General features: G+C 46.1%; 1 protein-coding gene across 4 annotated transcripts in view; it reads right to left on the bottom strand.

Annotated features, from left to right (window-relative positions):
* Ptch1 (patched 1) overlaps window positions 1–23,277 on the bottom strand; it is a 63,900-nt gene that overhangs the window by 10,303 nt on the left and 30,320 nt on the right. For all 4 annotated transcript variants that reach the window (XM_063227396.1, XM_063227395.1, XM_063227398.1 and 1 more), the window contains exons 6-19: window positions 23,011–23,209; window positions 22,584–22,705; window positions 21,637–21,784; window positions 20,590–20,721; window positions 20,038–20,193; window positions 18,811–18,909; window positions 18,186–18,311; window positions 13,147–13,265; window positions 12,236–12,638; window positions 11,490–11,799; window positions 6,910–7,052; window positions 4,766–4,949; window positions 3,170–3,450; window positions 1,286–1,423 (exon numbers count right to left, since the gene is read on the bottom strand). In XM_063227396.1, the coding sequence (XP_063083466.1) occupies window positions 1,286–1,423; window positions 3,170–3,450; window positions 4,766–4,949; window positions 6,910–7,052; window positions 11,490–11,799; window positions 12,236–12,638; window positions 13,147–13,265; window positions 18,186–18,311; window positions 18,811–18,909; window positions 20,038–20,193; window positions 20,590–20,721; window positions 21,637–21,784; window positions 22,584–22,705; window positions 23,011–23,209 (2,560 nt within the window). The remainder of the gene's footprint in view (window positions 1–1,285; window positions 1,424–3,169; window positions 3,451–4,765; window positions 4,950–6,909; window positions 7,053–11,489; window positions 11,800–12,235; window positions 12,639–13,146; window positions 13,266–18,185; window positions 18,312–18,810; window positions 18,910–20,037; window positions 20,194–20,589; window positions 20,722–21,636; window positions 21,785–22,583; window positions 22,706–23,010; window positions 23,210–23,277) is intronic.

Below are 23,277 nucleotides of genomic sequence, written 5' to 3'. Positions count from 1 at the left end.
AAAGAAAAAAGAAAAAATGCTAGTGGTGGGAAGACCTCCATTCACATCACAATGAAATGATTGGTGAATTCTTAATTCATATGCAAATTTTTCTCCTTTCTGAAGAAATGGGATTAGAATTTTGTGCTTTCTAAATTCTGGGTGGTACTCTTTTTTTTTTTTTTAAAGAATGTTGTCTCCTTCCTCCCAGCACCATGGGGGAAAAAACTGATTTAGACAATACTGTTTCTGTATTACCAGCATTTCACTAATAATTTTGGCAATACATTTTTTTCTGAAACATCCATTTATAATGTCTAAGTTACAATACTACTAGCCCTGTAAGGCTGCAGAAAGCACTGGCAGAAGCTTCTATATTAGACAGCATATACGCATGCTGAGCTCAGAAAAATAAGGCTAGGTGAGTGCAGAAGGAACACTAGAAGGAATCTGGTTGCAGTCCAATGCTGGGTTTCCTAGCCAGGGCACTCCAGACATCCCTATTTATTCAGTCAGTATGCATGTAATGAAAGCCTACCATTACCAAGTACTCAGGCCACAGGCACACCTCCAAATGGAACACAATTTACACACTGCTGGGAGGCTTCCGAGTGGTTCTCTGACAATTGTATACAGTGGACTTGTGTCGAGGATGAGAGATTGCTCCTGAAGTTTCACTTCCGCCAACAAAACTTTTACAGGAGAAGCCATCAGAAGAGGGGGGGAAATCCCTGCTGAAAGCAACATGAGTTGCCTTACTTTCTGCTGTCGTGAATCTAGAAGCTGGGAGGTCCAAGGAGCTGGGTGGGCTGAGGTGGAAGAGCCAGCTCTTCAGGGGTGAGCACCTGAGCCTCCTCTCAGGGCTGGAAGGGATTTCCTCACCTCACCGCAATTATGCGCTTCCCACCAGGCCTGTGAGTGTGGTCTTGTTTCATCCCTGCTTTATTGCTGTTTTCAGAAATGGCATGTCTGCATGCCCACACACATACCCTGGGAACAAAGTTGATAACTGCCGGACCCAGGATGATCATCATCAATGAACAAACCCTTTCTGGCCTCCTCTGACATACAGAGGACACTGCCTAGGCTCGCAGCCTCAGCTCACTTCTTTCTATGCCTATGACTTGGGGCTCCCTAGGAGGGAAAGGAATCCAGAAACACTTCAGTCCCTTCTAGGAAGTGTGCTCGCTCTGAGGCCTTGTGACTGGGAAGTATAGAGAAAAGGAAGAGATTCCTGCCGGATACTGAAAGAACTAGGGAAAATGTTGCCTTTTCATCAGATTTTTGCTGAAAATATCTCACATACCAAGGCCACGTGAACGGTGAATTCTACTCCAATGCCCACAGATGCGATCAAGATGACCACAGGCACAGCACTCAGCTTGATCCCAATGAGGCCCATCATGCCAAAGAGCTCGACCGTCATCAGAGCCAAGACCATCACCTTGAAGAAGGCACAGAATGATTAGTGAGTGGATTCAGCACACACTGTAGGCACAGACAATGGGGCAGTACTGTGGTCTCATGGCAGATTCAGTTGAGGAAAACATCAGCGGTCCAAACAACATACGAGTTCTGTATTGACTTGCTGCAGCTTTGGACAGCTGTCCTTACTTTCTGCTTCAGCTTTCTACTAGAAAAGGGGACTTTGGGGTAGAGTTTTATAATATTAATGGAGGAATAATCTCATGCAAATGGTTTTTCCGATATACCTGCCAAAAAGGTAAAAAAAAATGATCAAGAGAGCTTCACCATAGCAAACAACAAAGAATTATGGTCATAGAGTCATTACTTCACTACAAATTATATACACATCAGCCCACTTGAATCCTGGATCTGTGGATTCAATCAACTATGGATCAAAAATATATGCATAGACATTTTTGTCATTCTTCAAGCAATACAGAGTAGTAACTATAATTTACATTGTACTAGGTACAATGACTTGAACACAGGCAGATATATGTAGGCTACATGCAAAACCAAGCCATTTTATGGAAAGGGCATATGGTGGTCTTGAAACCAATATCCAGAGGAAAAAGTGTAGTTTGAAAGTTTTTTCCTTCTGTTTTGATCTTAAAGTTTTAGTTCCAACTGAGTTGAAATGCTAAGAGTCTCCATCTTAAATAAAGTAGATGGGATGGGGGAAGTCAAAATGCTTGTTCTGCTTCTGCTGGAGAGCCACAGCCTATGTGTAGATGACTTGGGCACAGGCTAGAGGGGACTGTCATCAGCTGCCAGGAGTCAGGTTACTGCATTTTGAAGAGATGAGGTAGACAAAGCAGACTTCCATGCGCCTTTCATCTTTCTTGTAAAAATTTGTGAGGAGATGGAAAGAAAGTATGCTAGGGTAGGCTCTGGAGTTTTGTGGGCCAAGCAGGATAAATACATAAATAACCTCCTCCACTTTATACAGATGGAAGACAGAGAGAAAAGGATCTTCCTTATCCCCTCTCTCAGGGTAGGCAGTGGGCAGTGGTGAAGGTCAGGGAAGAATAATGAAAGATGGACAATGTCCGTGGCTTCAGCACTGTGAAAAATTCCTGCAGACTAAACATTTACCTTTTAATGTACCTGCTGCTGCCCAGACTTACGGTGCTGAAACAAAACCTGGTCTCTGTTTTCGTAATTCTGGCATTTTAAAAGGCTATACCACAGTTCCTGGAATTCGAGCATTGCCATGATTTTACTAGACTCCACATAAAACTCACTTCAAGTTGGAGGGCAATGCGGAGTTAGGAGTATTAGTTTATCATTTTCTCCCAAGAGTTCTGTCCCACAGAGCACTACCCCTGCTCTTCTAGGTAGCCCCCGGTGTTAAATGGAGAGAAGTTTCCACATGTTGCTAGGTCTGAGATTAGGTCACTATGTGGCATTTCTGAATTAGAAAAAATTATTTGGTTATACACTTTAAAAACTGCTCAGAGCTACTACAGAAAATGTGCTTCTAGAGTCCCCTGTCTCATACATACACATTTTAAAGCTGCCTTTGAGGGGACACAGGGTTGCAGCCATTAGACGCTCCCTACCTCTACCACGAACCTCCCCAGCTCAAGCAGAATAAATAGACTATGGGTGATGCAATCTATACCCTCCTCCAAAGGCCCAGACATAAACAAAACTTCCTGGCTGCAGAAAGAGCTATGCTGAAAGGAATTTGCCTGCCACAAAGACCCCTAAAGAAACTCACAATGATCCCGGCCGTCCAGGGGTTCAGCAGGAAGAGTGCGCACACCAGGAACGTGCAGGCCAGCACCACACTGATGGCCAGCAGCAGCCAGTGGCGCAGGCTGATGTACTGCTCCCAGAAGAGGAATGGGTAGCCGTTGGGGTAGCTCGAAAGCCCCAAGCTCGTGTAGTTGTTGCAGATGGTCCGCACTTTCTCGATGGCTTCCACAAAGTCGGAGGTGTCTCGCAGGCCGTTGAGGTAGAAATGGAACTGGGCGTACTCAATGGGTTCTGCAGCAGGGACTGGGTGGAGAAGTCACAAAATTGAGACGAGGCCTGGGGGAGCAGGAGAAAGGAGCCCAGCACCCGACCCCACAGGTGCCACGAGGAGAGAAAGGAGCTTTGCAAGAAAGCCAACGATGATCCTTCTTATGACACAACGGAGAGACAATATGGAGACAAAATGGAGTCTTTACAATTTCCAGACAAACATCAACCTCCCTTTCTTTAGAGCTGGGATGGGGAAGGAGCCTGTGTGTGTATTTTTTTTAAACCTTTGATTTTAATCTTTCAGAAGCACTCACTCTTTGTGAAGGGTCTAAGCCCTAAAGATTTAAATTTGGGGAACCTTTTTTTGTTCCTGTGACACATGTGAAAGAAAATACTAGGTTCAAACCGGTTTCCTCAATTGCTTTCGGGAGGCAAAATAATCCCAGTCATGCTTTGCAAGAAAAAATGCTTTTACTGATCTAACCAACTTAAACCTTCCCTGCTTCTTTTCTAATGCAATGCTAAGTCTCAGCAACAGGGAAAGAAATCCTTATACAACAAGTGTTTAGTCACTGCCGTTGTGTGTTCCAGACCCTTTGGGGTCATTCAGTTGACTTGCTAAACATGATTTGCCCTATTATAATCTCAACTATAAATTTTCATTAAGACAAGCCTTGGCTGCTTGCCACCAGGCTCTGGGGTTTAGATAGAGAGGCACGACCGCCAGCTCCCCAGCCAGGTCTGCCAAGGGACCCGTCTCCTTTCTCACGTCCTCTCTTGGCCCGATATCCAAATACGAGTATCTCTAACATAAATGCAAATTAAATCCTAACAGAACCACCTTTCAAACTTGGGGCTGAGAAGTGAAAGAGGAGGACACGGTTGTATACAGACTGCTCTGCTTTGGTTTAAACAGCTTTGACGAAGTACAGGTGCTTGGTGGCTTATAGGAATGACCCAACGTGCCAAAAATCCCTTCAGCACCAGAGTTGACAAAGTTAAGATAAACATATAATCCCCAGCGATAAAACCTTGCAATTGTAAAATAACACTCAACCTGGAGGCGTCCCTGACTTTCACAGAGAACAGCTGGCATGAAGGACGTCCTAGAGTTAAAGCTACAAAAGGAGATTAGAGACTCTTATTTCTCAACACGATAGCATGCGGGGTTGGATTCCATTACACATCCTCATCTGTCTCCCAGGGTTTTAAACTAAAAGAAATATATTGTTCTATTTACACTTTTGAACCCTGGGTAGTGTCAACAGACTGGGCTGTGGCCAAGCTCTGAAGGACAGGCGAAGGTGCCCCCCACAAGCACCCAGTCCCGGTGGGTGGCGCTACTTACTTCTCAGCCTAGTTTCTGGCATGTAGTCTGCCTTGTCGTGAACCCACTCTGGCCGGTGGGGTCGGATGTTGGCCTGGGAGGCAGCGTAAGCAACAGGGTCATTGCTGACCCAAGCCGTCAGGTAGATGTAGAAAGCGCTGGGATTAATGATGCCGTCTGCATCCACCAGACGCTGTTTAGTCAACTACGAAATGGGAAGAACAGAGGTCTTTCAGGATGAGGTACGGGGTAAACACATTCCTGCTTGGCACCCACATTTCCGACAATGCCCACCACTTCAAAGTGTCACCAAGACCCCTGAGAACACCTTTGAGTTCTTCCAAAATGCACTTATTGGAGGATGCATTCGCTAGTGTGTTTATAACTCACATACGCTTCTCTGCAGATGGCCCAGGAACTGGCTGAGCCAATTAAGTCTGAATGCTAAAGGACCTTCTGTAGCCAAGGAGGGGAATGAACAATCTGGAGAAACATATTTATAGGAGAGGAAGGGGGGAAACCTGGCAAGATTCCCCATCCACGTCTATGTGCAGTTAACCTCTGTTGTTAACACTGAAGGAAATGCCACCCAGTAAATGGAGGAGAGCTATAAAAATAAAACAACATCTGTATAAATTTTGCTAACACTAGCCTCCTATGACCTGTGTATTCAAAAAATGTCCTTTGCCAAAAAATGGAAGAGACTAACACAGAGCCATGGCCTTTCTGAGCAATCTTATTTCTGAGAGCTGGGCAGACTCAGCAAGTAAAGTGCTTTTCTGTGGCCAAATATGCTCCCTTCCCCAGCAGAATCTCATGGGCTTTGGTCAGGTCAAAGACACTGAGACTGAGTGTATGAGTGTCTGTGTATGTTAGATAGATTGAAAAAAAATTTTTTTCCTGTTTACTTTAGATGTGGGCTTTGTTCCAGTACTTTTGGGTCTTTTTTTTTTTTTTTTTTTTTTTTTTTAAACAAAATGAAAAACACCAGAGACAGCAGCTCATAGAGAAAGAGTAAAGGAAGAAAGAGTGTGGAAGACAGGGAGAGAACGAGACTTCAGGGATCTGGATTCAATTAATCCACAGGATACATAACAACTGTATGTCTTCAAACCGTCTCTGCAATTACAAAGTACGGCTCATGGCCGCTATGCATGCAGCCTGCTTTTGCTTCCTCCCAGGCAGAGGAAGTGATATGGGGGGCCTGGCCCAATCACATGTGCCCCCCACAGTGCTCCTGGTCCCTGACGCCATCCCAGCTCCCTGGCCACACAGGAAGACTGCTGCCCACAGCCTTGTCAAGCCTGACAGCCCCCTGGGCCTGACACTATAATGCACTGAGTTCCATGCTCCATAATAACTCTGAACAATGTACTTTGTAATTCTGCCACCTTGAATGCCAGCAGAAAAGCAGGAGAGGATAAACAGAGCTGCTAAGATGATCATTAGCTGGAAGCTTTCTGCCAAAAGGTAAAGCAAGTGAGCTGTTAAGGGCAGAGGGAAGAAGCTCTGGGGAAGCCAGGAGTTGCCCTGGACCCATATAAAATCTGCAGAGTCCAATACAGTCCTTCTTATGCCTGTTCAAGGTATACTTCTGCTATGCAGGGGAGTGAGGAAGATGGCGACCCACATGGGTTCCAAGGGTCTGCACTTCAGCTTGTCCAATGCATGACACAGCCATCTGCCTGCACTCAGGGGAAACCCTTTTGGCCACAGGAGTTGGGTGTCACAAGTCTTCCCTTATTCTAGAACCTCTCCTGTGTCATCCACCCACGCCTTCAAGTGACTGGTAATACAACCAATGCAATATAACCAAGACCACTGACTGTCGTTTAGAATCTGAAAGGCTAACGTGACTCGGCGCTTTCACATTTGAAAAGCCCTACGCTGTCCCCACAAACTGGCACTGTGATGCTTCGGCTGGCCCTGGAGCCCAGGAAAGAGGAAGAAAGTGAGGCTCCCTGGCCTGCATGAGGTTATCTAACTAGCTGGCGGGAAGAAACAAATTAGCACCAGTTCAAGATTCTTCCTGCCAGCTCATGGAGAGTGCAGGCTGAGATCGTAAGTTGTCATTCCGTCTTCTGGCCATGCATAGGGCAGCGCCCCCAAGCTCTGTAGGACTGTGCCCAGAAAGACTGCTCTGGGGTTCTGAGTGGGGGGCATACCTGGCTGATGTCGATGGGTTTATCCCGGCTGCCGGTTTGCACCAGGAGTTTGTAGGCGAGGACCCCATCATCTGATCCATTTTTGTAATTGTTGGGCATGATTTTCCCGGTTTCCCAGTCGCTGTCAAATGCATCCTGAAGTCCTAGGAGAGGCAAACGTGTTGGATACATTACAGCTCTCTCTCACAAGGAACCGGTCACAGAAGGGTGAATGGGGGACAGGAGACACAACAGGTACCACTAGACTCTACGTGACCGAACAGATTCCTTATAATCCTCATTCCAAATGCAGGAAGAAAAGGGTCTAGATTTTACCTTAAAAAAAAAAAAAAAATCACCATCACCACCTAAAAACACAAACACACACACAGCTACTCTTCTCTTTTCCCATAACTATTCCACCAGAGACCACAGGAAGACACACTGCATGGAGAGCTACGCCGTGGGTTCTTCAACACAACCCCAAATTCCACTTCCAGGGGCACAGACACATTCGAGCTCCCAACTTCAAAACAGCAAGTCAGCTGCTTCTGAAGTCCAGGGTGAGTGAACACAATTCTGTCAATTTGATCCATCTGTTCAACTTGTGGAGCTAATGCAAGCCGTGGGATCTGCTGCCAGGTTGTGTAAAGATCACAGCCAACACCTATTGACTTCCCCCGGCTCCTTTCCTTCCCGCCACCCTTCCCTGTACGCGGGGGTGCAGGAGAGGGGAGGGCGGGATGCGGTGTGCACACACACGGGGAAATACCTCACAGGGTAAATTTGGATCAGATTGAGAACAGGAAGCCACAGGCCAATACAAGGAGGCTCTGTGAGAACAGATGACAAACCGCAGCCTGGGGAGGGGAAGGAAAGAGCTCTCTGGGCTTGGGGAACGGGTGAGCCCACCCGCCCCACACAGCTGCTCTTGGCCTCCGTAATCAAAACCATCATTACAGACCTGACGGTTTGGCTGCAGCTGTAAAGAGATAAGCGTGTTGGAAGAGAAAACAGGGCCCTGGTGACCCAGCCTTAGGGTCTGAGCGCTGGCTGGCGGCACACTCTGCCTAACAGCCCTAGCCTGGCCCTCCCCAGCCACCTCCCAAGTAGAACTCCCAAGCCCAGCAGCCAGGAAGCCACCGCTTCTGAACAGGCTGTGCGTGTGCGGGTTAGAGATGACTGGTAAGCAGGGAAAAAGAGGGTTGTTTCCTTTCAGACCATGCCTTGGGTGACTTCACAAAAGAAAGAGAATCTGGAGGTGCGAGTGCTCAAAAGGGTTACAGCACTTGGAAATCTAAATGTGGGGGAGTCGGGGATACAGGCTTCTTTTCTGTTTTCCCCTCTTAAAAAAAGAACTAAATCCTCCTTCCAACCTCGCTGTGGGCACTGTTTTTCTGCGAACGATTTGGGGGTGTCGCTATTTGGGGGTGAACATGGGGGGGTCCACAGTGGAGGGAGGCCCCTGCTGCAGCAGGGCAGGCAGGGCAGGCGGGGCAGAGGCCAGCAGAGCAGAGACCACCGAGATGGATGCACTCCCAACTCTCAGGGAGCCTGTTTTTCATATGGAGGCACGACCACGGGACGGAACAGATGGTATTTTATGACCTGAAGCTGGAGTTGTTTTTTTTTTTTTTTTTGTCTTCTGTTTTTGAAATAAATAAATAAATAAACAGGACAGGAAAAACAGTTGCTTCCCACCTCCCCCCTAGAAAAAGAGGCCTGGTGTCTTTCTGAGCCGTAGTAGAATTTCCATTGCTTTGGATATATGGACAGTACCTAGGGTACCATCTTGACCTGGAACACCCAGGCTTAGAGGGCACCTTGGGAGGAACGTTGCTATTATCACTTCAACTTTACAGATGAGGACATGCAGGCTTGCACAGGTGTGTGTTTAATCGGGATGCTAAGTGTTGGAACCAAGCTCTGACCCTAGGCAGCTGAAAACTACAGCTGGCTTGAACCACTCACTGGTGGAGACTACCTTGGATATGCTGTGCTGTCTGGACACAGTCATATGATTTAAACTAGCAGGATGAACTCTGGTACCATCAACATCCGCTGGCAAATGGGGTGCCCAGAACAGGAGGGCATGGCTTCGACACTTTTACATGCCGAGACTTTTTGAGATGTGGAAACCAAGGAAGAAAAAGCAGACTTCAGAAGGTCACCCTGCTCATCCCCCAGGTGCTACTGAGTCTACTGGGGGTTCAAAAACAGAAAACATGTATAACTTCTCCCATTATAAACAGTTAAATTAAAAATTTCTGAACATACAAAGTTCTAGGCTAAAGAAATTAACCTAGATTGGATTTTTAAAAAGATTAGCCCAAATTTCATTGAGCAATTCGATATGAAGTAAAAATCACTATTTATACATGATGCAGTTTTTTTCTAACTTCACCTTATTCATATGTATGTTTTAAGAATGACACGAGATAATTTCTGTATTAACCATTAAGTATTTCTGGAATGAAAACAAAGCTATTGAAATGTTGACAACAACTAACGAGAGGCAACTAATAATGGCAAAGCAAATCGTGATTCTATAAAAACAACAAACCAAATGGAGACCTCTGTGTTTTAAAACCACACAGAAACATGGGGAAGGAAAACTGACTCAAGGATAACTGCTTCCTAGAAGGAAGTGTTTAGGGACCAACTTAACCACTCAAAGGCCTGAAAATGTCTCAACAACCGAAGGTTCTAAGGCCTGGTCATTCCATGCACACACAGGGCCTTGTGAGTGAGGGTCAGAGTTCCAGGGCTGGCTGGGACCCTGACTGGTCTACCTGCATTGATCTAAGTTAGTCTAGAGCTGGGTGCTATTCACTTAGCAATCAAACATGATTCAAACACACCTTTAATAAAAATATTCTCAAATCTGAATGCTCTGGATCTTAAAGAAATAAAATATGGAGATCACCTACAATACCCTCTAACTAAGGTTAACCCTCTGCACTGCTCACAGACAATACCCTTACCTCCCCACCCCCAAATCTAAGCCTAACACATCACATGAGCAACCAAAGCAGAGGCCAGAGACACTGGAACACACTCCACAATAAATAACCATGCTCTGCTCAAGAGGCTGGCAGAGGACTCGGACCTCTTTGTCATTCCTGGCCAATTATTTGCATTTCTTTGGTCAATGGGGAGAAAAAAAAAAAAAAAAAAAAAAAAAAAGAAAGCAGTGAATCTCTCCACTGGTTCTCTTTGACTCCTCATGCAAAAAACACCAGTTTCTAGAACTGTCAAAAAAAGGGAGACAGAATAAATTTAAGCTAATCTTAAGAATGTTAAAAAGTAATGAAGTGTCCTAGTCCCATCTTTACCTTCCTCCAAAATAAAAATCGAAACTGGTGTACAGGTATGAACGAAATCTCAGCAACACAGGTAAAAGCTGGAAACAGTGCTGAACCAATTTCAATCAAAGTGAAATTGTTTTGTACAAATTCAGTGGGAAATTGCCCGCTTAATCTTTATATCCAACTGTACTGACTTAAATGCAAAAAAAAAAGGGGGGGCGGCGTGTGTGTGCACTTAAATCTGTGTTTAAACAAGCCTAATTAAGTGGGAAATTAAGACAATCATTTGGATAATCTAAGCCAAAAAATGTTGAGGCCATAATTATTTGGGTATTCCAGTAAACGCATTTTTGCTTGAATTGTGTGGATAATTATCCTGATTCCCTACTTCTTTCTGCATGTGTCAACACAGAATAAATGAACAGATGTTCTTGGAATCACTGAATACATTTATGTTCGTCAGTTAGAAGTTGGGAAAGCACATTTAGACAATTTTTCTCGCCTCTAGTTAACCAGTATTTTCTAGAACTCCTTCTAAGTAAAGAGAAGCACTTTAATGCAGCTTGTGATTATTCATGAAATAGAGTACAATCTGATTAAGAATCTGTAAGTTTACTTTATTCACCAAATCACATGGTCACAATGAACCTTAATGTAAATTACAGACCAGGTGTTAACACAGGTGCATCAACTCAAACAAATCCACCCCTCTATTGAGGGTCTCTCAAAGAGGACAGGAGAAATCTCTGTACCTTCCATTTAAGTTTTGCTGAGGACTCAAAGCTGCTCTAAAAGTCTATTAAAAAAACTAAGCAGATTTATTTTTTAAAAAAAGATGGCCCAAATACAGAATTTGTGTTGTATATACTGCTGATTCAAAACCTCCTGGGTGTTTAACAGCATATACTATTGGGGAGCAAGTCAGCCTAGAGACCTCATTAATACTATGGTTTCACTTTGGTCACCAAATAGTCACCTTCCAAAAGAAAAGAGCAATGGAGGCAACCAGGATCCATATTTTATAACAGACTTCCCTTTTCCCAGTGCATACTCATAAATTCTCACACGATTTCCTTCGTCAGTCACATGGACTGCTGCATGGTTTTACAGGTAAAAACCAGAGAGGGGAGGGCTGCTGCAGAAATGCCCTGCATAAACATGTTAACCCTTAGAACGCCATGAACTCTGCCATGGAACAAAAGGGATCTACAGAAGGTGAAGTGCCAAAGACCAAAAGGGGAAGCTTAACAAAGGGTGACAGACAGGCCCCCCACCCCGTTAGCAGTGTCCTACCTTGCAGCCAGTCTCTGAAGTAGTGCAGCCACATTTTGGGAAGCTGTCTGTTTTCTTCCAACATGACATACTTCACATTACTGAAACTCTTGTGAAGGTCGTAAAGTAAGTGCTGGATATTCGGGTAGTCTGCTTTCTGGGTGACTATGTACATGTTGTAGAAAGAAAAGTATTTGAATTGCGCAGCAATGAAGTCATACTCTCTGGTTTCCCGAGGGACAATGTCTGTAAGGTCCAGCCCGTCTCTCACGCGGGTGGTCCCGTAAAGGCTGACCCCCAGCAAGCCCAGGAAAAGGAAGATCACCACGACCTGCGAAGGGCAAGAGGCAGGAGATCAGGCCCAAAGGATCATGGGAACTTTTCTTTGACAAACACCAGCTGTCTGTGCATCCTGCTAGTACCATGCTGGCCCCGATTTAGTACACGGGAGCCATTCTCCCAGAGGGAGAAACACACTATGATAGTAATTGCGTTTCTAAATAACTTCATGAAAAAGTAAGGATGTTTACAAGGTAAGGATTTATCTAAACTCATGGAAAGACTCTCTACAAAGAGATTCATTCCTGTAGAAGACGAATTCATTTAAACGAACCCCTAGCTTTGCATGGATTCACTTTTGAAGGCCTGAACTATAGCACACGTAGGTAAATTTTTTTTTTTTTGCACACCAAAGGAAAACTGCAGGAGCTAGCCCTATTGTATTCTGAGGAGACTGTAAGAATTGGTTCCACATTATGCTGGGTTACCTTGGCTTTGGGTTTGAGGAGGAAAGGGGCGTAGTGCTTCTCAGCAAAGGATGAGAGCGTCCACTTAGTGCAGGGAGGCTCGAGACAGTGGAGGCTGGAGTCTGAGAACTGGGAGAGCAGGTCCCTGGTAGAGCTGGTGCTCTCGGGGCTCTGGCAGCTGAGAGTGTCCTGGGTGACGGTGACAGGCTGCACGGAGATCTCGGAGCGTGGCTCGGCGGTGGTGTAGTACACGTGCGTGTGGGGGTCATACTCAGTGCGAAGTTGGACTGTGGACTGCATGGTGATGTGTGTCTCGTGGGCGAAGCTGTGGCTGCTGTAGGGGGGTGGGGGGCTGTAGCGCATGGCACCGTGTGCCTCTGTGTAGGCCTGAGGTTCAACCTGGATCACTCTGCTGACGCAGGGGCTGGAAGGAGAAAAACACACTGCAGGCTACGCCAGCATAGGGGGAGGGCTTTCATTTAGCCCTGCCAATGTCACCTGATTGATCCTGATGCTGACCTAATCGGGTCCAAGAATTCACCCCAAATCTGCCTTTCACAATGATGAACCTCTTTCAAAGATTAATTCCAGAAAAAGAACCCTGGAGAAAGCCACCACCCTATGATGCTTTTTCTAGATGGCTGGTTTCCAATCTTGGGCTTCCCTCACAGAAAGAGCTATGAAAACCCCCACCAAATGGCACTGCTGGTGCATGATGGAAAGAGTCATGGCTATCAGAACCTGAGACTGTTTTTTGGGGGGGTGTCAAATATTCCCCAGGGACAAAGCATCCTTTGTCCACATCTCCCCGACCTCCATCACACCAGTCCAAACCCTGTTAATTACAGTACATTCTCGTCTAAGACCACAGATGGAAAGGGTTCCCTCTCCAAAGTATCACCAGGAAGAACCCCAGCTGCCTGAAAATGTACCTTGTAAAACAGCAGAAAATGTCCAATCTCCTGTCCTCACGTCGATATAAATCCATGCTGAGAATTGCAGGAAAAATGAGCAGCACCATGGCAAAATTGAAGACCACCACAACTGCAGCCTGGGGCCAGGGAGAAGAATTTAAGGTCACCAAAAACCGCTTTTGAGAACGACAATGCTTCTGAACACTGTTTTTCTATGACTATCATCCTGAAGCATTTACGTGAAGGAGATTTGAAATCAAATGACTTCACTTCTCTCCCATCAAGGATTTGACTAAAAATAGGACCCGAATCCCTGTTACTCAGATCCTTTCCATCTCTAATACAATTTCAGGAATTCACAAAGTACAAACCCAGGATCTGTACTACCAGTTGCTTACCCAACCTAATCAAATCTACAAAGGCATACAGAGATGTTTCATTTCAAAACGCAAAGAAACATGTCCCTTCTAGAACATTTGTAAGGGTTCACAGAGTCCTGATTTTACACTGAAAAATTTGTATATAAAGTGGATTGAGTATATCAAAATGTCACCTTTAAAGCATGAAATAAAATTTCACACATGTCCCCTGAGGTTTTTAACAGGCACATTCCAAGTAGCCTCAGGAGTAGCCTGTGGGGTGTGTGAGCTAGTTACAGCGAAGGTCAAAGAGAGTTAAGCAGAAAGAAATTCCTGTGTGTGATTATAGTGTGCAGAATAAATAAGTACAGATTCAAAAGTCACTCCATAACCTAGAATAAACATGGGGCTCGATTTTGCAGTGCTTTGGCAAATCTCCTGCTGACCTAGTAAAAATTACAAAATTGGGCTGTTAATAGAGGAAGTCAACAGAGGCAGCTCAAAGGGCTATCCTGCTCAGAAAAGCAGAAGAAGCAGAAAAGAAAAATGGAACTGGAATGCTAAGTAGCCAAGAAATAATCAGAAATGAACTCGCAGGAGCTTTCCAAAGAATTGCTTCTGAGACCTTGCACAACGGAGGAAGCAGCTCAGGTGTGAGGGAATAAAGTTTGGCTCTCACAGGTACCTAACAAAAATTTTAAGGGGTAGCTTCACAAAAGGCTTTTGAAATGAGTGGTGGATTTATTCTCCAGGTGGAGCAGCAAGCTCTGAGTTCTGGAAAGGTGCCTTTCAATAACGAAATTCCTGTCCAGTCTATAAAACCACACAAAGATGAAGTCTCCATCTAAAAAATAATGTGTTATCTTCAAAACATCTCCTAAATTCCAAAACACTGAGTATGCTAATTTATCCCTCTACTGCATGCAAGGAAGGCACTTTAAGACCTGTCTGATAAGCATCCTAAGGGACAGATGTCTTTTCTTTCTGAAGTCTGATACTGTGCTGACTGCAAAGATAAATAGGATCAATTCCAGCTCTCAAGGATGGACACATTTGGGGCCACAAATTACAATACCGGCTGATAAAACAGGAGGGAAAGCAGGTACTACCTGCCAGAGCAGGTCAGAGGGAAAGAGGTTTCTGCAGGAGAAAACTCTGCTGGGTTTAGAAGATGACTAAAGTGTAAGACACGAACGGGGAAAGGAGAGCTGCAGACATGGAGGAAATCAGACAGGTTGCGGAGGAGAGGACCTCTGGCTTGTGTCACTGTGTCCTGTGAGGAGCACTGATGGAGACCAGGTAGCTGAAGCATGATTGAATCACTATGGCACATTCTTACTCCTTAGACACACACTAGAATCAAAAGCAATCTCAGAGCTCAGCACCGCCTGCCTGCGCAAACCAGCAAATCAGATTCAAAGTCCCAGCCCAACTGAGGAGCAGGAGTGCTTGTGAGATCTGCTCACTTTCTGAGGATGCAAGTGCACTATGCCTGGGAAAAACAGGAAGACACACTCGGGGTGATTTTTCATTAAACAGTCACCTGGAGGCTGCATATGCTCATTTTAAAAATAGAGCCATACTTAGAATTTGAAAGTAGGATTTAAAGGATCAACCCTGGGTATCTCCTTCTGGGCAGAGGTCCATGTGAATGAGGAGACTCTGAAATGTGAAGCCACCGGAGCTCATGTGCGTAGCCTTGGTGCTGCCCACAGCTCAACACTGCAGCTCTCGATGGTGACGGTGGACTCTGACACCAGGCCTTACCAACCAGAGAAACCTCACAGGCATCCACTCTGTTCTGAGATGGCAACGGAGCGCCAAGAAAACAATCCCAAAGTAGCACCAATCCAAATGACTTTCCCAGTGATACTGAAAGGGAGCAACGTTTCTGCAGTGTTCCCAACATAGTAAAACAACAAACAGAGGCGACTGTCCGTAAGACAAAGGGGTCACTGAACAGGTGAAATGGAGTTTAAACAAATCAGAAAATGGAATGAGAATGTACTTGTACTGTGAATCAATTCTAGTTAATTTGCCTAAAGACAATGTGCCCATCCTCCAAGACCTGCCATGGCCTTGCTAGAACAAACACAGGGAGAGCCGGGTCCAAGGCCTTTTATCACCGACTGACCAGGACTCCTATTCTAAGGAGGTGCACCCCACCACGGACACCACCGAGTTAGCAGCACCACACTGTCACAGGACACTTTCAGGCCCTTGCAGAGCTATCAATGGTGCCAAAGCTTCCTGGTACAGAAGTGGTGTGTAGACAGACAGATGAGTTTTTCTTCTTGTTTGGTGATCCTGGGAATCCAACCCAGGGCTCTACATGCTACGTTAAGTGCTCTATCCTGATCATGTTGGCTCTAGGGGCTCTTGGCTCAGCCCCTAAATTTTTTTTAGGGGAAAAATCTGAAGGCCCTTTGGTGTTTTATATCCTACAAATATAAATGTCCATGAACATCTACAATCACGAGGACACATACCGTACCCTCTTTTGCTTTCATCTTACAGTTTCTTTCTTTCTCTTGTATGTTTAAGAGGGAATGAGCCCAAGTGTCAGAGGAAGCCACCCTTCAGTAATAGAAGATTCTTGGGTGCCATTGTGACAATTTTCTAATGCTGATACAGTGACTAAAGTACAAAACTAACAGTACTCATTTTGTCTGCCAGGTGCTTACCTTGGGAGAACTTAGCGTAAGTAAAACTCATGTAGCTTTTCAGACCACCACACCGTGGGGTACCATAAAGGGATTTTCCTTGATGAATCACCATATGTACTGAGAGAAGACGGGAGAGTGAGAGAAAAGAAGAAGAAACGGAGCGTGAGCAGATACAGAACAGGGCAGATAAAAGACAGGAAGGGGAAAAAAGGAAGCAGAAAGAAAGGGAAAAGGAGCAAACAAGGAGAGAGGGCCCCACTAACAGAAGACCCTGGAGCCATTTCTCATTAGCAAAGTCTGTCACACATGAAACAGGAATGAAATCCAAGGCAAACGTGTGCGGGAGCAAAAGGTTTCCTACATCAACTGTACCATGAACTCAATGGGCATCTTCTACTCATCTTTTCTACTGCTAAGCAGTTGGATGTTTTCTTGTTCCCTGTGTTTCAGTCCCAGTCCAATTTAATTTTATTCACCCATTCATTCACTATTTCTAAAATAAAAATAAGCCAGATGTGGTGGTGCACACCTGTAATCCCAGCACTTGAGAGGCTGAGGCAGGAGAGTTGCTATGGGATTCAGGACAGTCTATGCTACCTAGAAAAACTATTCTCAAAAAACCCAGAAACATTTTTGGTAATCTTCTTTGGGGGGCTGGTGGCTGTGATGAATAGCACAAAACCTTTCCACTTATTACATTGTCCAGTAAGAAAGCTTTGTGTCTCACGTGCAGCTGGATCACTAGCTGCTGAGAGGTCCAGATCCTCAATGATCCTACTGTGTGCAGGATACGAAGCTTCCTTAGCATGAAGGGGGAGATACCATGTGAAAACACCCAGCTGCTCAGTAACAGGAAAGACAAGACGCCCATGAATTTCATAATACAATGAAAGTGAAAAACGCATCATTAGCTCTCCTGTGACTAAAGTGAAATGCTGAGTCAAAAAGCCTCGAGCACGTTGGCAGACATATCATCAAAACTGTATTTTTGGTCTGTCCATTTCTCTTCCTGGTGGCCCATCTTGGGACTTGTGAGTGAGGTGAGGTATCACGACAGTTTAACGAGTGACACCAAAAGCGGTTTCCATGAAGGAACATGGCCATCTCACCAATGACACATAACATTAGAAAAGGGGGAAAAAAGGCAATTTTTTAAAATCTTCCTTTCAGATAGAGGGTGCTTTAGAATTTGAAATTAATTCAAGGGATTTTGGTAACATCTTGAGACATAATATTAGACCCCGCCAGGTATAGACAGCCCATGTCACAAACTAGTCAAGTATCTGCTTCATTCATTCATTGCTTTTCAGGTTCTTCTGAGCTTCAAACAGCTGATGCCCAAGGTTGGTAGGTCATGCCAAGTGTGGAACAGATGGGCTGCAACCCTATCCTGAAGAACTCTCCCACCCATGGCTCTTAGAAGGTGACTTTTGGGGAAAATGCATCGCTGTCTTCAGGTGTGAAAGACAGGGCCCGATTCATGAAGGAGGCAACATGCCCCATGTGAAGCGTAAGGGGAATTCTGAGCTGCTTGGGAGGGAAGAAGAGAACCAAAAGGAGAGGAGGAGGATATAGGGGAGAACATAGAGGGCAACTAAAGAAACGCATTCTCTTGTGCTGCCAGCCATTCAATTTTAAGTCTCTCAAACACCCCATTTTTATACATCAACAGAATCTGCTCTACGTGACTGCCTTGGGTTGGGGCTGGCACTGCCTTAGGAAGGGCAAAAGAAAGGGAAGCATGACTGGGATAACGGGGGCAGAAAGGAGGAGAGGAGAGGAGAAAAACCAGAAGCCAGGGTCAGCTGGAGGGCCACATATACACAATGCAACCCCCCAAGCTGTCAGGTATCTGGGCTACGGTGCCTGGAAGAAAGGTGAGAACCCCAGCTATTTCTGGAGGAACTGTTGGGGTGACAGCCTGCAGCAGCACTGCCTGCAGTGAACGGAACCCCATATGCTACTTCAAGAAAAAGCAGGCTGGGGACACAGAGTGTCCACGCCTGGTTGGGGTCACATGGAGGACACTCACCTGCAGAGAGAAAGCTCGCAGTGCGGGAATGGGGATAAGTGCGGCCATGAAGAAGGCAGTGACATTGCTGATGGAGGTGAGCGCCACGCTGGCTCCGGTGCGCTTGAGGCACTCCCCGGTCCTGTCCTGAGGACGAGAGGTCACAGGGTTGAGCCCCCAGCCACACATGACAGCTGCTGGTTATGCTGCCACCCGGGGGACAAGAGAGGCCTCTCACTGCCTTCTCTCCAACCGCAGCACCTATTCCTGGGTCCTTCAGGGATGTTCCAAAGCAGACAAGTTACAAGATAATCACTCAAGTAAATTTTAAATAGGATTTAAAATAGGAGAGAAGAGGCAAAGTGAGCAGCAAAGTTGGGCTTTGGAAAGGAGATGGCAATTAGTGTGAGTTGTCACACTAAAATAAACACCCGTATTTCTAAAGGCACCCCAGATGGAGCTCTTGGGAATTCTAATACGTGCCCTGAGATTCTTCCAGCTTGTTTTATTTATTCAGAGCCAGTAACATGTCATCTGACTTGGGACTGAGATATTTACTGGGTTAGACTGAGGAAAATTCAAGAACAAATGTTCAAGCACAGCAGGGACTCTGGGTGTCCTCAAAGTTTGTTTGTTTTGCTATTACCTCAAAAGGGATCCTTTTATTCTGTCCCGTTTCACTAAATGCATGTGCCAGGAGAAAAACGTCATCCACGCCGACACCAAGAGCAAGAAATGGCAAAACCTGCAGGGAAAGTGGGACACACGGCATTAGGTGCGCCAGAGGCGGGGTGCGCAAAATTTCGCAAGTGCTTCCAAGATTAGGCCCCGTGCCCTAACATCCACCCACCCTCAGGAGCAGGCATTAATTCACAGCACAGAACTCTCTTTATCTGAAGGTTTCTAGCCCCACAGTCTAGCGATTCTGGCTCACAGGAGCTCCCCACCAACCTCCCCGTTTCCCTTCCTTCCTTCTGGTGGTACAGAACATGGAACCCAGGCTCTTCCTGCTGAGCGATACCCCTAGCCTTTTCCTTTCTTTTTTTTTTTTTTTGGTACTGGGAATTGAATTCAGGACCTTGTGCTTGCCTGCAGGCGCTTATGCCACTATCCTACTGCTTCAGCATCCTGTAGTGCTGGGTCAGTTGGGGGTTACACACCCCACAACATGCTTCTGTTTCTTTTGAAACAGGGTCTTGCTGTGTAGTCTCAGCTGTCTTCACTATGTAACCACAGTAGACTTGAACTCAGTGATCCTCCTGCCTCAACCTCAGATTCCGAAGTGCTGAGAATATAGGCCTGCACCGTCGTACCCAGCTACCCACTTCTGGTTTACTTCTCAGACTCACTGAAATTTTTAAAATTAACACAGGAGAAGGAATCTAACTTATTGAAAGAAAAAGTTCTCAGGGGTAGCATCGTTGAAAACTGATTAAAAACACAAAACTCCTGGCTCTCACCCCAAACCTGCAGAATCAGAAACCGATCACTAATAATCAACATCAAGCGTGTTAGTGTACATTTGTAATCCTGGCACTTGGGAGGCTGAGGCAGGAGGATCACCATTGAGTTCAAGGCCTGCATGGACTACCTAGGGAGAACTTTCCAGACGATTCTTATTCTCAGCAGAGTTTGAGAATCAGGGTCTTTGGTAGATAATACAAATTGCTCTAAGCCAAGCCTCTACTGATGAACAAACCCAAGAGACTTTCTGTCTAGTGCCACAAGAGGTTCATGGGAACAGCCTCCTTCCCACTGTGGTCTCACAGAAAAGAATGGAGACCCTTCAGGGTGCTGGACACACAGGGACTGACGGGCCAAGTCGGGGAAGGGCATTTATCAAGGGATGGTAGCCGAATGGCTCCTTAAGTACCTGAGTTGTCGCAGCATTAAAGGAAATCCCGATCAATGAGCACAGGCCCAGTCCTGCAGCCACTGACAGCGCAACCAACAGGACGCCAGCCAGCCCCACGGCACCCTGGGACTTGGAGCAGTCCCAGCGCAGCATGGTTAAACAGGCATAGGCAAGCTGCAAGCAGAACAAGGGGGGAACGAGACGGGATGGGGTGGGTGGGGTGGGGGAGACACACACAAAACAAAGCCCAACATTAGAATGTGTGGTGATTCTAATGTTTCCCCTCGCCCTTCACCCCAAATCCAAAGGCAGTAAACAAAACATCTCATATTGCAGCCATCACACAAAATGCTATGAGTCCAAAATGGGAAAACTGCAATGTGGTTTAAAAAAAAAAAAGCTTCAGACAACTCCTTTCTAAGAAACCATTCCGAAGCTGAGCTCTTTCTGTCTTGGATGCACAAGTGAGTTAAGAGCAGGAGTGATCATGGGAAGGTAAAAACTTAAACCAACCAATCAGTCCCACTCGGACAAAACCAAAAACCCCAGGAGCTCCGAAGTGATCATTACCATCAGCAAGTAGCCACTGGCCACGCGGATGACGCTGACATCAGAGAAGGATTTGAGGATGTCGTCCAGGGTGGTGGTGGTGAAGGAGAGCACCTTTTGAGTGGAGTTTTGGGCAACGCTCTGATGAACCACCTGCGGTTAGAGTATACAAGAGGCTGAGTTCCCAAGTAGAATCCACGCTTCCCCAGGCTTCCATACAGACCTTGGGTGGGGGGAAGCATCTCCCTGCTGGGACACTGCCTTTTCTGATATGGTCACAAAAGCTCTTTGCCATTCAGGTGAACACAGGGGTGCAGACTGGGGTCTGAGCTTGCACTGACATTAATGGACCCTGGCTCTGGGGAGACAGGACAACTGCTGCTCTTGGAAAACGGGTGCTCTAGAGGAGCAGGCAGATAGTAATGGAATTCATGCAGAGCGCTTTATTTTACACCAGGTCTAAGACCCCTACTCTCGCCTCCCAAACTCTTAGACGGCTCTGCGGTCCTATCGGTCCCTCCTTAATCCAAAACAACTCAGTCTCACAGCCACCCACCCCCCTGCCTGCCCCTCCTTCATTTGCTGGCCACTTTGAAAAGGTCACATGCAGCTCCATAGAGGTCACTGCTTGGGAAACAAAGGCCAGCCCCTGTCACATGACCCAACCAAGGGGCCTGCAGCTGTGAACAGATTCTATGCCTTGCTAATAGTTTCCAGATACCTTTTCTTGCTCCCCGAGAGAGAGAGAGAGAGAGAGAGAGAGAGAGAGAGAGAGAGAGAGAGAGAGTGTGTGTGTGTGTGTGTGTGTGTGTGTGTGTGTATAATAGACCAGTCTAATGCCTGAGCTTCTGAGTCCACGACTGGCTACCAAAGACACTGCACAGCAGTTGAATCAGACAAACCCTCTGTGATATGATCCTAAGATTTTCAACAGCAAGGAGAAACAAGTCAGCACTCCATCAAAATTCCTAGAAGTACAGTGTGTGAAGCTAAACCCAGAGGAGCTGCAAAAGAGCAGTCACTGGTGGGGGAAGGGGGGTGCTGTGCCCACACCCCGGGTAGCTTTACCTCCACGTAGGTCCTCTGCCACGCCTCAAGGATGGCTGCCGCCTTGTCCTCATTCCAGTTCATGTGCGAGACATACTCGTAGCCCTTGAAGTGCTCATACATCTGCTTGGGCGTCATTAACTGGAACATGGTCTGCAGGGCATGGGCGCTGGAGCGGGGTGAAGAGACCAGAAGGCACCTCAATGTTCATTCCCATGAAGCAGGTTCCTTGGGGTGAAATCCCAACCACACCCCCAACTCACTCACAAGGTTCCCCTCCTTCCCACAAGCACGTGTTTCCTTTCAGACGGGACCGAGATGGTTATTTTATTTAATAGATTGATATACCATATTAGAAGTGTAACCTTACAAACCCTTTACAGATAGACCCCGAAATTAAATTAATAGGCAATTTCCTTTCTCAGTTTCCATTCCTTGAAACAGGAAGGGGAGAGGAGTAGATAGCTTGACCAGATACAGCGGGCTCGGCGAGGCCTATGTGGTATGCAGACTGTGGCTTTCCCAAGGGAGAAATCACAGCCCAAACACCTGACACTTGACTGGCCAGACCTCCGAGCGCACACAAAGGGTAATTCTTGTTTCGCCTCTGATTCTTAGTCTTTTTTCCTTTAACAGTACGTGACAGCGCTGGGTCCACACCATTCAGCGCTCCGCACTGTGGCTGCTATCTTTTGCCTCAGTACTTGCCACCATTTTTCACATACTAGGAGAGGATAACGACCATAGTTCCCATAAAAGCTACAGATCCATTCTGGAGCCCTACATGGTGGCTTTTCAAGCTGGTCGGGTCTGCTAATATTTCCTAATATATGATCAGCCCAGATGGCTAAGGAAGAGAGCTGTGTGGTATGAATGCAAACACACTTGCAGATGGCAGAGTGGCAGTGGTTTCTAAGGAAAGGAGGAAGCGTCATCGATGGGATGGGTGTGGCTGAGTGCTCGGTTACCTGACAAGTTTCCCGGTGCTATTCTTGACGGTGCCACCCACAATCAACTCCTCCTGCCAGTGCATATACTTTCTGGACAATCCGTGACACCCACCATTCAAAACAAGGGCCATATCAAGAGGCTAAAATAAAAAGACAGCCACGTCATTATGGGCATTAGTAGGCAGGTCACATGCCTTGTTAAAATCCAGTGTATTAAGAGCCTGTTTGTTTCACAGCGAACATTAATAACAAGGCGAATGTAAAGTGTATGGCAAATCTTATAGCAAAATTCAGCTCTATCAGCAAATGCAGTTCACTAGACTAAAAGCAGGGAAAGCAGGTTACAGGATGAAAACTTAAAAATGAATCGAATAAAAGAGAACACTAAATGGGAACAAAAAGCTTTTCTTTTTGCCCCCTGGGAATGCTCCCCGGCTGTACTCACTTTGGTTGAATTTTTGTTGGGGGCAGTGGCAGGGCAGTCCGGATCGGCTGGATTGAGGCAGGGACGGTCCATGTACCCATGACCAACTTCTGCCTTATTCAGCATTTCCTCCCAGCTGTCCACTTGATAGTTTATTTTCTTTAACTCTTCTAGGAATTCCAAAGGGTCAAAGTTTGTCCACCGCAAAGGAGGTTTACCTCTGTGAAAGAAATCAGGAGGTGAGACTATGAAAAGCAGCTTTTCAAACTCACCCTCTGTGTATTTTTA

The sequence above is a fragment of the Cavia porcellus genome, unplaced genomic scaffold (assembly GCF_034190915.1).
Source record: "Cavia porcellus strain 051 isolate PalLab524CR breed Dunkin Hartley unplaced genomic scaffold, mCavPor4.1 scaffold_17, whole genome shotgun sequence".
Lineage (NCBI taxonomy): Eukaryota > Metazoa > Chordata > Mammalia > Rodentia > Caviidae > Cavia > Cavia porcellus.
The sequence above is the reverse complement of the archived record's forward strand: the minus strand, read 5'-3'. Positions and strand labels throughout refer to the sequence as shown.